At 38.5% G+C, this 16,991-nt stretch overlaps 1 protein-coding gene across 1 annotated transcript in view; it reads left to right on the top strand.

Moving 5' to 3' along the window:
• Positions 1-16,991, top strand: part of LOC122811624 (solute carrier family 26 member 10-like) — a 443,093-nt gene that overhangs the window by 253,498 nt on the left and 172,604 nt on the right. The window contains exons 14-15 of the mRNA XM_044083596.1: positions 6,853-6,907; positions 13,069-13,157. Of these exons, the coding sequence (XP_043939531.1) occupies positions 6,853-6,907; positions 13,069-13,157 (144 nt within the window). The remainder of the gene's footprint in view (positions 1-6,852; positions 6,908-13,068; positions 13,158-16,991) is intronic.

The following is a 16,991-nucleotide window of genomic DNA, read 5'->3' as shown; positions in this document are numbered from 1 at the left end:
GCCGCAGAAATACCTGACAAAGAGGATTACCAGCCTGAAACAGATGCCCTATGCAGACCGTCTCAAAAAACTCCAGCTTTACTCCGTTGCATATCGCCTACTCAGAGAAAATCTCTGCCTAACATACAAAGCTATGTCAAACCCAGAGCTGTTGGATATGCTCCACTTAAAGAAATCCCAATCCCTCTGAGCTACACGCTCTAGGGACCTAAACTTTGTCACCACAATAAACAGAACATGCTGGAGGGATAGATTCCTGTCCCAGAGACTTCCCATACTCTGGAACAAACTACCTATCTATATCAAACAAAGCTCCTCATTAGCACTCTTCAAGAAAAATCTCGATGATTGGATGGGAGATAGGAAATTCACCAATCATCAGTTCTATGGCTCTGCTCGATAGGGGCACAGGAAAATAATTTTCTTGGGTGGCGAAAGCCAAGGTACCTTTGGGCTAGGCTTATATAGGCCCTAGGGCCAATAGCCTAGTACCTACTTATGATCCTATGAACCTTTACAGAAATATTTTTTTTTCTTACAGAGAGTCTGATTAACAAGTACTAACTGAACAGGCTGCTGCTGTTCTAGAAATTCATGATGCTTACTGATAAGATGATAACTGAGTGTATCATCTCCCCAAAACCTTTTTACAGTTTGCTCCCAGCATACACACACACACACACAGACACAGACCTGCCTACTTTTTATACACACACACACACACACACACACACACACACACACACACACACACGCACACACAAAATACAAACACAGACCTACCTACGTCTTGTTCACAAACACACATACAGACCTACCTACTTCTTATACACAAACACATGCACAGACCTACCTACGTCGGTTATCTAACAGTGTAGTACCTCGCAGGATGTGCAGTAGCAAACTCCACCCCTAAAAGCCCACAACTTACCACGCTACGTTAATAGTAATTAGCTGTTATGTAGCTGTCACCGGATTAATAAAACAAAGCAATAAGAAGCATTCGGAATGTATAAAACAAAAAAACAAAGTAATAAAAAGCCTTTGATTGCAATCGATCAATTTCACATAGTAATCATTAAACAAAAAAAAGCAGATTTTTAATTCCACAACCAAGTTTATTTAAAGAAAAATACCTACATATAGTTCAAAAGGCCAGATAATGGTAAAACAAATACCTACATATATTGCGAAAGGCATGAGAATGCATTTTATTGCAATCGGAAATTAGAAAACAAAAAAACAAAGTAATAAAAAGCCTTTGATTGCAATCGGTCAATTTCACACAATAAGCATTAAACAAAAAAAGCAGAGACATGAAATTCAAACACCGGACAGATTTTTAATGCCACAACCAAGTTTATTTAAAGAAAAATACCTACATTTAGTTCAAAAGGCCAGATAATGGTAAAACAAATACCTACATATATTGCAAAAGGCATGAGAATGGTAAAAAAAGCAAATACAAACACTGGACCGACAATAAATCACAGAACCAAGTCCATTGAACGCAAATCAAATGCAGTTCATGCAAACAGTTATTTGTCATGATTACGGACACCCAGTTCTTCCTGGTGCACATCCTGGTACTGTCTTATATGTTCAAGAAGGCACATGAACAAGTCTTCACTATGTCTTCCATATTTCTCACACCACACAAACTCATCTAGGTGACTGTCCACCATATGCCTCAGTGCCCCATTCATCTGCTTAAATTGTGTTTTTTTACAATGTGACCACATACCCTCAACAGCGTTAGTATGTGCACCAGTTGTAGGGTCTGCAAAATTCTTACTGTGGTTTACAGTAAGGTGTGTGTAGTTCATCACAGGCAGTTCCGATATGCCCCTGTATGCAGCCCATTCATCTGATACAATCACTGAGCCTGGTAAGACATGCTTCTTAATAACTGGCAATAAGGTCCCTGCATCACTTCTCTCAACGAATGTCAGGTACCCACATTTCTAAGTACAGTCGTAGATGTCAAATACCCAACGGTCCATTTTGCCTAAGACTTGACCACAATTGTACTTAACCGTAACAAGGAGGCATTCATCTATTTGAACTTTGAGACCTGTCCCACCGAGCAGCATGGGGTCCTGCAGAAGTGTCCAGCTGCAGACATCTTGGAGAAATTGATACCAGTCTACCAGCATGGTCATTGATACTGCCAAGTGCTCAGCAAGCCTGCAGATTGGTAGCTTCCTTGACCACCAGTACATGATTTTGGTCAGGGTATCCAGAGGCAGCCTGCTCTTATGGAAAAATGTCCAGCAGAGCATTCCTGCCTTGCTTCTACATTTTCTTGCTGTGCATCTCCAGGAGAACGAAGCATGATGCCGAACCAGAGATGACCAAGATCCACACAGATGGCAGCGTCTGTCCTTCGGCACAATTCCTACAGACTGAAGAAATATAATCACCGATCTCAGCGATGAGGTAATGCAGCACAGGTATGTGTCATCCATCCTGTTCATTTTCTCCAGTGACACGAAGTTCAAGTAGGTGAGGCAAGAATGAACCACAAGGTAAAGGTTAACGACTAGCATCCACAGATTATATAGGTAGTGGAGCACAAAAGGGGAGATTATTGCCATGGCTGGTTGAATAGGTGGCAACAAAGGTGGGATTATTATAACAATGTGTTACTATTTTATTTTCAATAATCTCATGATTGCAATAGTTGTCAACAAGTTAGTATGTGGAAGGTAGTTGTGACACTGTAAAATTAGCAGTTAATTATCGATTCTTCAGGTGTTACATGTGTTAAAGCAGATTATTATGTGGCAGGTAGTTGTGACACTATAAAATTACCCGTTATTCAGGTGTTTTAAATAACATTAAATTAAACACATTCCCAGAATTTAACATTTGGCAGGTTAGTTGTAACACTGTAAAATTAGTGGTTAATTATCGGTTATTCAGGTGTTACATGGTTATTCAGGTGTTACATGTGTTAAAGCAGATAGCATAATTGATGCATTCATAACTGCTGAATAATGGGTGTTTTAAATAACGTTAAGTAAAACACATAAAATTAGTGGTTATTCAGGCATAACGGGAAAGGTGGAACAGCATGTTTACATGTGTTGAAGCAGTATAACGTTAAAGGTGGAACACTCACTGTCACTCAGATGTGCTATGACCTGCCAATCAATATGGACACGTCCTAACCTGCGCAGTACCGCCCACGAGGTACTACACTGTTAGATAACCCCTATGTCTTATACATACACACACACACACACACACACACACACACACACACACACACACACACACACACACGGCTACTTATTTCTTGCACACACACACTCCTCTTAAAATCTTAAACACATGCACACCTACCACTCACTTATCCAATCATGGTCCACAGTCCAAACATCTTCAGGAATTCAAATTCCAAGCACGCAGACCAGGAAGATGTAAATGATCAGTCTCACATCGCACAGATGCAAAACGTCTTCTGCGTCCTGACGCAAAGGGCATTCTTAAAGAACACCCTTAAAAAAACGTTTTTTATTATTATTTATTTATTTATTTTTGTTAAAGAAACAGGGTTGCAGAGGTGATGGTATGCCGTGCCAGTGTGTACCAGCCCAAAAAAAGCTGCTACAGAAGGAATAATGCACATTATGTGTGTGTAAACACTGATGTGTATATAGACACCCTCATCCTTAATGTCTGTGAACACTGCATGCGGAGCCTCTATTATAGCAATAACCCATGCCTGGGTATGGGTAATGTGGGATTTACCCATGGTTGGCATGGTTTGGTCCCAAGGGTGAAGCCCGAGGGACCAAACAAAGACAACCGTGGGTAAATCCCGCATTACCCACACCCAGAAGTGGGTTATTGCTATTATACTATGACATTATTTAAGAAAAGAAATAATTACTTTTCTTAAATAATGGCATTGTATAATGCCTCTTTGCTGCCCTTCCACAGCTGTCTGGTATCCACGGCAGTTCTGATGTACTGCGCATGCCTACGCAGTACATCAGAGCTGTGGCCAAAAGCAACAGAGAAAGCAAGATCTCCGTTGCTTTTTACTGTTTCGCTATGTTAAATGGGTTTAACATAGCGAGACAGCTTTAAAATAAGCAACGGAGATGTCCATTGCTTATTTTAAAGCTGTCTCGCTATGTTAAACCCATTTAACATAGCTAAACAGTAGTATGGAGATCTTGCTTTCTCCGTTTTTAAACCTGTCTCGCTATGTTAAATGGGTTTAACATAGCAAGACAGCTTTAAAATAAGCAACGGAGGTCTCCGTTGCTTATTTTAAAGCTGTCTCACTATGTTAAACCCATTTAACATAGCGAGACAGGTTTTAAAAAAGCAACGGAGAAAGCAAGATTTCCGTTGCTTTTTACAAACTGTTTCGCTATGTTAAATGGGTTTAACATAGCGAGACAGTTTTAAAAAGCAACGGAGATCTCCGTTGCTTTTTTAAACCTGTGTCGCTATGTTAAACTCTTTTAACATAGCGAGACAGTGTTTTAAAAGAGACTTATACTAATGGAAAAAGTCCGGGCGACCGGACCTTTTTCCATTAGTATAAGTCGATTTACAATGTGCACGCTGGCCAATCAGCGTGAACGTTTTGGAATATTAATGGGGGGTCATGGTATAATATTCATGTGTGCATGTGTATGCATGTGTATCTTTACCTTGTCCAAGTCTGACAATGTTGTGTCAGCATGGCGGCGATTAGGCATGAATAAGCTGACCACCTTGAAACCAGCAAGGCACGAATATTCTGCTCATATTGATTTTATTTTATTTAAATTTGACTGTGAGGAAGGAAAGTGGAAACATATCCATTTTATTTTTAGGCCCTGGAGAAAAGCTCCCCACTTAAAGACAAGTAATCCTCCCTACCGGCACAACCATGGGGCGAACGCAGTGATACTCTCATATTTATTGCGTAGCGATGGAGTTTATATACAGAAATGTAGTTATAAATAATAGGGTCTCTTTATCGTAACAAATAGTTAAAAGCTTTAACTAATACAATGGGTCCTCACATTAAATATTCAAAACTGATTTGGCATTGTAAGAGGGATCAGTGAGAGTGTAATTGCAGGATTGTGGAAGTGATGATACTTTGTAAAGGGTTAGAGGGCTAACATAACCAGTGAGTTTTAAATTTTTGAAATACCTTTCCATGTTAACAAATGCTACTTGGGGATTCTAGTAGTTCATAGATGGAGGAATTATTATTATTGCAATTATTTTAGGGTTTTAAGTAGTTCAAACTGGAATAACAATGTCAAAGGCAAATGAAAAGAGGGACTTTAGTTTCTCGATTGTTACGGATGGAATTTATTCTATTTACTAATTTTATGATGGTCGAGGTGGCACGTGCCAGGTTCCAACCATGCTGAGTTGGCCTTTTTTTAAGTCTTTTGAACATTTTTATAGGAGTTTATGGATACCCTTTTCCACATATTTAGCCAGAGGATTTTTAGCTATTGATTGTGAGTTTTTTCAGGTTCAATTTTTTAATCTTTAAGGATGGCATGCCATGGATATTTGTGGTGAAAAAAAACAGTTATTCTAAAATTTATGTGATAAAATTTTTATCTTCAAGCGCTGTTTTTGTTTTTTGTGAAAGGTTCAAAAATAAGTTCTTATTAATAAATGTACCTTCACATTTAGGGATGTTTTAACATCGATTGGTGATTGTCGGAAATACAAAAGATCCCTGCAATGACACGACTAGTTGCCACACAACAAACTTTGTGATGGTTCCAAAGCTTTATTTTTCTGTTTTTGTTCTTTGGCGTCATATACGGATAATTTAATTGCAAGAGATTTCTTTGATGGTTTTGTTTTAAGGAATACAGATTGGCTGTAGACTGAGGAAACTTTTGAAGAAATATTTTGAAGGACACTTGATTGCTTGAGATCACAGTGGTATCTACAGGTTAAAGGGACAGTTCACCTTAACAAAACATGTTCTTACTCCTTACCACAGGCCTTATAGGAGTGAATGGGGTAACTGACTAGCCTTCAGAAAATTAGTATGATAGTATGTAACCCCTACTGCTACAGGGAAAACAGATGCTGACTTTGTAAAAGCATAAAATTTTGTTCGTATTGTGGGCCTCCGTGTACAAGAAGCATAATGACCCATCATAATGCATGGCTCAAATAGGGGTGTAATTTGGCTTGTGTGACAAACATTTAAGGGGCTACTAGATTGTAATAACTCATTTACAGTGCTGTTTCAGCAACCCAGGCACTGTGTGTGTCAGGTATGTTATTTTTATTTAATTTAGTTGTATCTTTGTTTTCAAACTTTTCAACAAAGTAATGGCAACATATTCATGAGGTTAAATGGTTCTGGTGTGATCCTTTTTGTGCTGAGTACTGGTTGTTGTCAGGCATTTCCTTCCAGTTCATGATGATTAATTCTGTACTCAGAAGAACTCTATAACCGCTTGTTAAGTATATTGTGCAAAGAAGCCTGCTAAAGTTTCTATTAATTTATTTATTTTGGGCAAGGTTGCATATCTCGGCTCTTTAATTATGCAAGAAACTGATCACAGACGGAGTTACTATAATGATTTTATATAAATAATGCAAACTGATAAAATATACTGAATACCAATTTGGTATCAGAAGTAATATTTTTATAAGAAGTGCAGGGCAGCCTTCTATTTTAAGTAACAACTATTGCTGAATTTTTATGGCAAATTACTAAAACATCCTAAATGCTCATTGCTTTTCACAATACGTATAACATTACAACAGTAGTTTAATGCATGCTCTTAGCTTTGTGCTTGTTTATGTGTTTTACTGGTATCATACATACTCTTTAAATATATTATTTATATTTTGCAGGAGAATGGAATAGCCAATCTTGCTTATCTCTCTGACAACGATATGTATACACCAGGTACAGTTTTCATTTCTTCTTTTTTGTGCAAACAATGGATTAGATGTCTCTAAATAAAACTGCAGACTATAAATGAATATGTGTTTGTTGTCAGAGGATAATGGCATCTGCATCCCCATCCCTACTACAGTATTACAACTCCAGGGTTGCAAAGTTTCTACAAAGAGAAGCACTTGTTCAAATTTAGGTATTACTCTTTCTCCAAGACTGTAAAACCCTGGGATTAGAATATTTGTGGCAGAGGATTGGGGGTGCAAAGAGACTTTCTGTGCTGAAAAAACAATGCAACACTATTTAAAAGGTTCTAAAATGATGCTAAAACATTTGCCTTCCTATTGAAGGGTAGTAGTTCTGTGCACACTGCGTATTGTTAAACTGCTTTCACAAATGTCTACTTTACAGAGCGCTTTTGTTAGTTTTGTGTTTTCAGTGACTTAGGTTTAGAATTCTGGAATAAATAAAGCTGGGATTTGAAAGCAGAACTTCTGTTACTAGGGTTGACGGCTGCCTTAAGTTACAACTACACTGCTTTGCAAAGGCTAATACTATGTATCTATTATTATAATAACAGGCTTTATGTTCACATTTTTTTTGACATATTTGTTGATCAGGCAAGCCTACCGGATACACTTGTTAGTTTTCAGGGGTATCCTTGGATGATTTGCTCACAGAAGCATAGTAAGCAAATGGAGATGGAAAGAATCAAACCCTGTACCTTGGGCATAAGAAGCAGATCATTATCAGATCAAAGCTTTAGTTGTCTGTGATAATTGCCAGACAGTTCTGGGACAAATAAAGTTTGAATCTGAAAGTAGAACTAATTGGAAATACTTCTATTATTGGGGATGATGTCCACTTCATTACAACTAAAACCTCTTGTAAAAGTCTTAGATATGCATTGATTCAGCTTGTTATTGTAATGAGCTGATTTGTTTGAAGGCCCATCAAGACCCAGTATTACAGGCACTTTGGTCAGAAAGTTAGTAGTGAATATCATATTGACATAATGTGCTTCAGGGAAGGACATTGCATGCTTTTATAGTTAAATATGTTCCATACTTGCAGAAATGTAATGAGTCATGTGGTTGAAGTACACCAAAATGGACAGCAGTGCAAACATTTCTATTACACAATACAAAATCATTATTATTCATAAACAAGCACGCTGATTGGATAACCCAGCCAGCATGCCCATGGTAAATCAAGAATATACCAAGAGAAAAAAGTCCGTCCTCTGAAGTACCATTGAGCAGCCAGACTTTCTATTAGCAGATGCTGTATAACATTCTATACTGAGGACACACCAAAACATGAGAAAAATCGAGTGTGTTCTGCAAAACTAAAGAAACAGAAACATACTTGATGTTCCTCATATTATTCCAATGTCCCTTGTAAAATTTTCTATTTGTTTTCTTTTAAATAGTAAAAAAAAAAAAAAAAAACACAACAGAGATGCTCCTTTCTCCAGTCCTTCTCTTGTACTGATGTACTGTGCAAGTGTGGGAATGTATGTTCTATACGTATGTGAAGTGCTTCAGCAAAGAGAAGACAATGCAGAAAGAGACTAAAGCACTGTTACAGAAACACATACTTAAGAAATGTAACCAATTTCTTTCTTAATTAATGTTATTGAATAATAGCAATAATCCACTCCTCTCTGTCAGTATATCAGGATTTATCCATGGTTGGCTTTGTTTAATCTCTTGGGCCTCATACCTGTAATCAAACCACACTAGCTTTGGTTAAATCCTGATATACCCACAGACAGTCATGGATTATTGCTTAATTATAGCATGTTGATGTGTGGTCTCAGTTATTACTTTAAGTTCTGGTTCAGGAAAGCTGATTGTGGGACCAGTCCGTGGTCCAAAGATGAGTTGTCCACTGTACCAGAATTGATTCTGGGACCATCCTATGGTCCAGAGGAAAATTGTACATTGCACTGCTAATGAGATAAGTTTAAGAAATGACTCAGGTAGAAATCCAGAAAGGCTGCTAGGGGATTAATGAAAACTGTACCCATGGCCTGGTGTCATTTCCCAGGGAGAAGGCATTAGATATAATGTGAATCTACCTCCTAAAAGAGGCTGTCAGATGCCTCTTCCTGTTTCTGTATATGCAGAGGCATTAGAGAATGTATGGGTGGAAGTGCACATACATGACTATAGCACTGAAGACTTGGGGGACATGAACAAATTTAAGATAATGGCTCATCTTTGGGGGACTACTTCTCAGTGACTAACCAGACTAAAAATGTTGGGAAATCCAATGATCAATGCCACAATATTTGGAAGGAGTAAAACTGATCTTTCCCCACTGTGATCCACCAGATAAGTTATCCAATGCAGAATCGAAAAGTTAGGGACATCAAGTAGCTCAGACTGGCATCAGTGATTTGGGAGGAGGTAAACTTCCTTTCTTGGGAATAGGCACAACATGGGGAAAAATGACAGAGGGGCTCTTATAGGTTCATAGGTTGGTACTAGGCTATCGGCCCTAAGGCCTATGCAAGCCTAGCCATAACAATTCCCTGGAAATTTTTTCCCACAATATTTACTTCTCTGGGCCCCTGTCTAGCAGGTTGACTGACATGATCCCCGGGCTCTTTGATATGAGGAACTTTCAGAATAATTAAAACTAAGAAATAATGGTATCTGCATAAAAGGTAGACTCGAAAATTCTGTGATGATTTTCAGAGTTGGGTTTTAACTGCAAGTGAAACTCTTAGTTTCAGAAATGAAAGGGGATGTTTCTGTAATGAAATATTAAGGTGCAGACAATAAGATTCCTAATACTGTTTCATTCTACAGCATTTAACTGAATTTACAATTCAAGTTACATAAGAATAGACAGAGACAGCTTCTGAATTTCAGTAAAACCTGATTGAATCCCAAATGCTACTCCTATGCATCTGTTGATACATCCTGTTTTTGACTAACTGGAGCAAGTATGCATCTGGACATGCTGTGAAATGTTTAAAGTAAAAAATTTAGTGAGGTACACATGGGTTCAAAATCAGAAATGTGAGACCCATTTCCACAAGTCCCAGCTCTTCAACAGATAACGTGTGATTACATGAAAGAACAATTTCTGAAACTCACTGTTAACACATTTAAAGTGTGTGTGTGTGGGGGGGAGTGATGACCCCCCCCCCATGTCCCACTGATTCTTATACATACAGAATCTGAGATAACTGAATACTGTGGGTACCTTAATCTCAGACTCCGGATATGTTCATCCATGTTTGCATGTTCACTTCTGCTATTCTAAGACTTGCAGTTACGCTGCTTTGAGTTTCCGCAGGCGGATGCACAAAAGAACACATTAGGCTTCCAGAACTTCTTCCAATTGTCTCTAGCTAGCATCCAATCAAATGAAGCAGAAATAGTCGTGCAGAAGATAAGTTGTGGCTATCCAAGGCCTTAGATACTCCTGAGGCTAGCAGCCACTGAAAACACGATCGTCCCCTTTGCAGGATAGTGGATTATCAAGGACAGAACTGGTTTATTAAATGAGAGCACATTGTATAGCAGTGTAGTTATGAATGTAAGTCTGGAGTACAAAGGGTAAGAATCTGCAATAAAAAGCTTTGATCTGCCAGTGCAACAGTGTGCTACATAAGATTACATCCAAATGACACATTTTATTAATTAGTTAATTAATCAATAAACCCACAGAAATGTTGGTGGCATGCTGCTTGGGATGCCATTGGATGATGTGGATAACCAAATAGCTGAACTTAAAAAAACATATTGATCTCATGTGGATACCAGATGAAAGAACTTTTATAGATAATGCAAAATGGATAGCACATACATGGTACATAGTTAATATGAGACAACAAATGATTCAACAGAAGCTTGGTATATTTGGACTGAGATGGGGCACTAAAGATAGAAAGATAATAAAGGGAAGATGATTGTTTATCATAGAAAGGAAGATCAAGATGAGACCAAGAAGCACATTACGTTAAATTGTTTGGTTAGACACAAATAGCTATGAGTGGAGTCTGATGACATTCATTATCTTGTGTCCAGAATTTATATATCATTTTTTTCTAAGCACTACTGCAATCAAAAGTGACTGTATATAGATGACAACATTGTTCTGCATGTTAGTGCAACGGCAAGATATAGAAAATGCTTGCAAGCAGAGGTATAGCTGGCTCATTTGACACCTGCTGATCCCCAATCTGGGACTAGGTTAAGAGGGGAAAAGGTCCGTTCTCTGATCTGGCACTACTCCCTTCTCTCCTAACGTCTTAATACCCTCCTTAGGAGTGTGCCAGGTCCTAATGCTTTCCTGCTATATTGCCTGCCCTCACATCATACCTCTCAACCTGTTATAGCAGGAAATCTGGACAAAATAAATAATTGGGGGGGGGGGCAAAGGCCCAAAAATAGGTACACTTTTTAAATATTGCTCTTACAAACTTAGAAAGTAGTAAAATAGCTCTCCACCCTGGTCAAAACCAGCCACAGCTCAATAAAAATGAGAAAGTCCACAGTCCAGTATGTTATAAAAACACTGTTTTATTCCGCAACACGTGTTGCACTAGCTGGCAGCAAAGGTTAATATGAATTCCAATAAATAGCAGCAGTAAGTGGTAAATCCAAAACAGCAGCAATCAATGGTAATCAGTGTCTGGTTTTGACCACGGTGGAGAGCTGTTTTACTACGTTTATTTGTTCCACTGGTACTCTCCGTGGTGTATTTTTAAATTTAGAAAGTAGATAGAACAACAGGTTTTGCATTAGTATGAATTTTCTGAAGGGTATGAAGTCTGACACTCAAATGACTTTCATTATTTTCTGACTTCAGCCCTCACTGATTAGCCAGAAAACCACAATTTTATGAGAAACGAACCAAAAATATGAGGCAAAATCTGGACATTCTACAAAAATCTGTACAGTTGAGAGGTATGCCTCACATTTATGTGGGGCACATGAAAAAATAACTGATCTGCCAGTTGCAACTCCTGAGATCTTGTGGCCAGGGTTGCTGTGACCTTCACCCCAGCCAAGCTATGCTTCTGTCTGTAAGTACACTCATTGGATACAACTAGTGGAATCTGAAATGAGTTGAAGTGATACAATGCTGACTCTAATTCCAAAGAAAACCTAAGGAAAAAGGAAAGTTAAAGGGAAGAGGGAGGTTTTAAGGAAAGATGGAAAAAAAATAACAAGGAAGGAACTTGAAGAAGGGAAGAGAGGAATGCATTGTGGTGAATACCAGTGGTATAAGTTTGTTATGAAGGAACTTACATAGTAAATAGTAGGTGGGCAGAACAACATCAGCTATGGCCTATGACAAGACTATTCAACTAAAGTAAAAAATGGCAGGTCTCCTACTGCAATTCGCCATTGGATATCCAAATACTACAAATTTATTTGGTAAGGCAGCCCATGGGGATGAGGGAGGTTGGCATAATGGTTAAGATATTTGCCTTACAGACACAAGCTGCAGGGTGTTATTCTAACATTAATTGACTAGGCTTAAAATGGCCTACAAGGGCAGTTAGCCTAGTACTAACCTATAAATCATTTACCTATAAAATCATTACTAACTTAAAGAGTGAATGGATACATATTAATTCACTGTTCAACATATGAGACAGTATTACTGCAATAAAAGTATAGCTTATGCTGTTGCCCTTAAGAGGGACTTTTGAACAGTTTCTGTACTGTTCCTTGGTCCCTCTCAATAGTACATTAACAGTCCATTGAGATCCTGCTTAAGTAATGATCATGACTGCTTCTTACATCAACAGATTCCAGAACTGCTGACTTTTAGGTCCTGATTGTCAGGCTAACTACATATGTGGAAATTAGTCTCTGCAACAATGTTTATATATATATATATATATATATATATATATATATATATATATATATATGCATTATTATGCTTTTAAATAAATTTCACTTCAGAATTTTCAGACTGAGAACTACTCTAACTTAGAAAAAACTGACCCAAGATAAAGTTTGCATTTCTTAAATATGGGGAGAAGGGTGGCTGTGCAGGTCTGTATATCAGAGTCTTACAGGTATTATTTCTTAGTTTTAGCTCGTAACTCAACTCATTTACTTTTCTGCTGTTATTGCAGTCTGTTTTCCACTTAAGAAACCACATACCTACCTCATGTGCTCTTTATTTTGTAGATATTGATGGTGAAGAAATCCAATGCCTCATAATCGACTGCAGTAGCGTCATTTTCATTGATGCAGCAGGAGCCAGGCTTTTCATTCAGGTAATACTTTTAACATTTTAAAAAGGAAGTCAAGAGTACTGAAACAGATGATGGCACAAAATGCACCTCTTCACCAAAATCATTGGCTCGCTGCCTGTCATTTCTTTTTCACTCACATAATGGCTTTGCTTTATTGACAGAGACAGCTAAATGCAAAAGCTTATGATTCATGTTACAAACAGGTTTATAATCCCATCTACAGCCACTAATTAATATGTGAAAGACAGGAGATATGGGCATTAGCTCATGTACTGCTGCCATCAATATTTGAATGTGCAATGGAACAAGCATTATGGAATTTGACTCCAAACACTAGAACCCATTAAAATACAATGGCTATTTGGCCTTAACAGTATACAGTAAATATGCGTAACTGGCTGCTTTAGGCACCAGCAAACCTTGTGATCACTGGGGGCCCTTTGGTCCTGGGAGCCCCCAACCACAGCAAGTTATCTTATTTTGATTTTTTGTTACATTTGTCAAACCAGTAAAACCTAGTATAGCAATCTTGGTACTTAATAAACCAGATGGGCAATAATAACTCTTAAAGGTCTTTTAAAATTCAAAGATATCTCTGGTTACAGTGACAGTGTTTTATCAAATGACAGGCTTCACAATTTTATTAAATGTTTTATTATTGACATAGTGCCCTTGACATAATTAAATCCTGTTGGTGGACATTCTCTCCACTAAAATTAACATCATAGCCAGCTTTAGGTACCTGTAATACCAGTGACTGCGGGGGAGGAGGGACCTAATCATCCTTGACTGTGTGGTAGCCCCAAAAAAGCTGATGCTGGTTGGGGAAAAGTAAGGAGAAAAAAAAAATATTCATTTTAATATTATGTTCTTTATCTGAAACAGGGTTGCAATGTAGCTCTTTTAGAATAAAGCCGATAATCAGTGAATGAACATGAGCAAGGTAAGTGCTAGAGAACGGCAGCCCAGAGTGACCAATCTCAGTACATATCTTGAATTATAAAAAGAGCTGATGCTGCTAAACAACAGTCACTGAGTTGGTGTGGCAGTACTAATGTTGTACAATGTTTTGCTATTTTCTGAAATAAATGCAAAACTAGTATTGATATGGCTTATGCTTGTGTGTGTGTGTGTGTGTGTGTGTGTGTGTGTGTGTGTGTGTGTGTGTGTGTGTGTGTGTGTGTGTGTGTGTGCACGTGTGCATGTGTGTGTGTGTTGCAGAGTAGAAGTGACAAGCTGACTATAATTTCTCTTACTTTCTAGGACAAACATCATCAGCATTGCCATTGCACCTGTGTGTGGCGGGGTGGGGGGCATAGTTGCAGTGTATTTAAGATTAATAAGCTGGCCATATTTTCTTTCACTTACCATTAAAACATATGCCTTACACATGATAAGTGGCTATATTTGCTGATTTGGCAGGAAGAGGATATGTGAAAGCAACTGTTCATCGCCACTATAGTACAGTGAGTAGCACTACCATTTCACAGCATTTTGCTCTGATTGAGTTCTTGGCTAGCTTTTTTTTGTGTGTGGAGTCTGCAAAGTCTCCCTATCTATGAGTGCATCTATCCATGTACTTTCGCACAGCCTAGCACTTCAAAAACATGCAGCAGGTGAGATGAAATTCATCCCTTTTCCCTGAAGGTGAATGTGCAGACAGAGAGAGAGAGAGAGAGAGTGTGTGTGTGTGTGTGTGTGTGTGTGTGTGTGTGTGTGTGTGTGTGTGTGTGTGTGTGTGTGTGTGTGTGTGTGTGTGTGCGTGTGTGCACGCTCATATCTGTCTGTATGTATAAACACTTCACTGATTTTTATAAGTGCACCCACACAATAATGAGGGGTACATACATAACTCTTCTGAGTAGTTGTAAAAAGGGGTCTATATTATAACCGCAAAAGCCCGTTTAAGCAAATACGTAAACATCGACACATATTGAGCGAACCGCGAATACACCGAATGCCCTAAACCGTGAAAGTCAAAATCTCGAACCAGCATAGTTGGCCAACCCCACCGCTCGCTACATACTACCCACCCAAACAAAATAAATAAACCAAATACATGCACTATCCAAAACCCTACTTCTAACCCTACACTAAACCTTACATACATTACTATCTATGCACTTACCTTAACCCGCACCCTAACCCTAAGGTCTGTAACTATTGCACACTTACCTTTCGGAGCTATACCTAAGAAGGGCCAACTATGCTGATTTGAGATTTTGAATTTTGCTGTTTAGGGAGTTCAGTGTACTCGCGGTTCACGCAATTACAGCTTGTGTTTGAGCTTGGGACAGTGAGGTCATTGTTTCTTTTACTTTTCTCACAGACCTCAAAGGTATGCAAAGAAGGCTACTAGAGCTAGTGTAGGGGAAATGTACTGTCTAGGAGCAACAAAGTGGAATACATTACTGTAATCATTATTTTTTCACTTTCCTAACAATTGCACATCAGACATGTATACAGGTGGCTAACCTTGAAGGGTAGTAAGGAGGCATGCTATGTATATCTATGACAGTAGTCACTTGAAATACATGATTGTAGCCTTTTGAACCTCTGCTTTCATTATTCAGTCTAAGAACAGAGGGGTGCACAGGTGGTGACTGAATTCTTTGGGGGGAGGAGGATTAGGGAGGCAGGCAGTATTCTCAAAGAAGATTTGTGTATCTTCTCCTCACAACAATTGCCTTGTTAATTTATTGTGAGCTACTCTTTCATCGGCTTTAAAAATGAAGCCTTGGGCACAACCTATGTCTTCCTTGAAAGAAAAAATAAGACTGAAGTTCTTTTCTTACTCATGATTTTTGTTCACGTCAGCATTGGATGAAAACGTTGAGAAAATATATTCCAGGGCATCTTTAACCTTTTGCGTCTAAGGACCCCAGCTTAATTGAGTTACTTCCTAAACTGTTATTACTGTGTTATTTTGGTCATGAAAGGTGTGTTGAAAGGATGCAAAGAAAATGAAAGTTAAACATCAACAGTGAATTTCTTTCCTTAATCATAATTTCTGTTCAAACCATCATCTGATGAAAACATTGTGAAAAAGAAAAAAATAAATTTAAATGTACTTCAGAGCATATGGAACGTCATGGTTTCTTGAAAATCTAAAGACTAAGGCAAAATGTGGGAAAAGGAAGAAAAAGTAATGTGCATGGTGTGGGGAGCCTGAGATAGGGGGAAAACAAAGAGGAGCACTGGAGGAAGTGTGTGTGTGGGGGTAAAACAGTAGGTAGTGCCTAGGACACCATTTCACTTAAGTACAGCCCTGTACTTAGAGCTGTAGTATATCAATGTTGCAACTAAATGCCAGTAACTGTGAATGTCCCACTGAGATGGGCCAATATAGTGTGGTACATGGGTGTATCTTTGTGTAAGTGCACTGTAGCCGCAGGCCAGTCTGTGCTTACTACTCATAAAACTCTGCAAGATGAATTAAAAAGTTGCTTAGTAATGAATTAAAAGGTTACTTACAAGTCTGAGAAAAAAGTACAAAGTGTAAGTGGCACTGACAGGGGTATACTTAGGCTAAAGTGTCCAGGGGTCCCCAACTTTAAACAGGTCAGTCAGTGCTCACTACTCATAAAACTCAGCAGCATGAATTAAAAGGTTGCTAAAGGAAACTATTTCTGTACGTGTGTGTGTGTGTGTGTGTGTGTGTGTGTGTGTGTGTGTGTGTGTGTGTGTGTGTGTGTGTGTGTGTGTGTGTGTGTGTGTGTGTGTAAGCATGTATGCAGGTGTGTGAGTGAGTATATAAGTGCTTGCTTCTGGTTGCATGGATATCTATGTGTGCTTGTGTGCATATGCATAGGTGGTTGCCATACAGCAGGTAAGTAGAAGGATGGTGTGTGTGTG

The sequence above is a fragment of the Protopterus annectens genome, chromosome 9.part0 (assembly GCF_019279795.1).
Source record: "Protopterus annectens isolate FY-2018-M chromosome 9.part0, PAN1.0, whole genome shotgun sequence".
Taxonomy (NCBI): domain Eukaryota; kingdom Metazoa; phylum Chordata; order Ceratodontiformes; family Protopteridae; genus Protopterus; species Protopterus annectens.
This window is presented reverse-complemented; position numbering and strand designations above follow the sequence as displayed.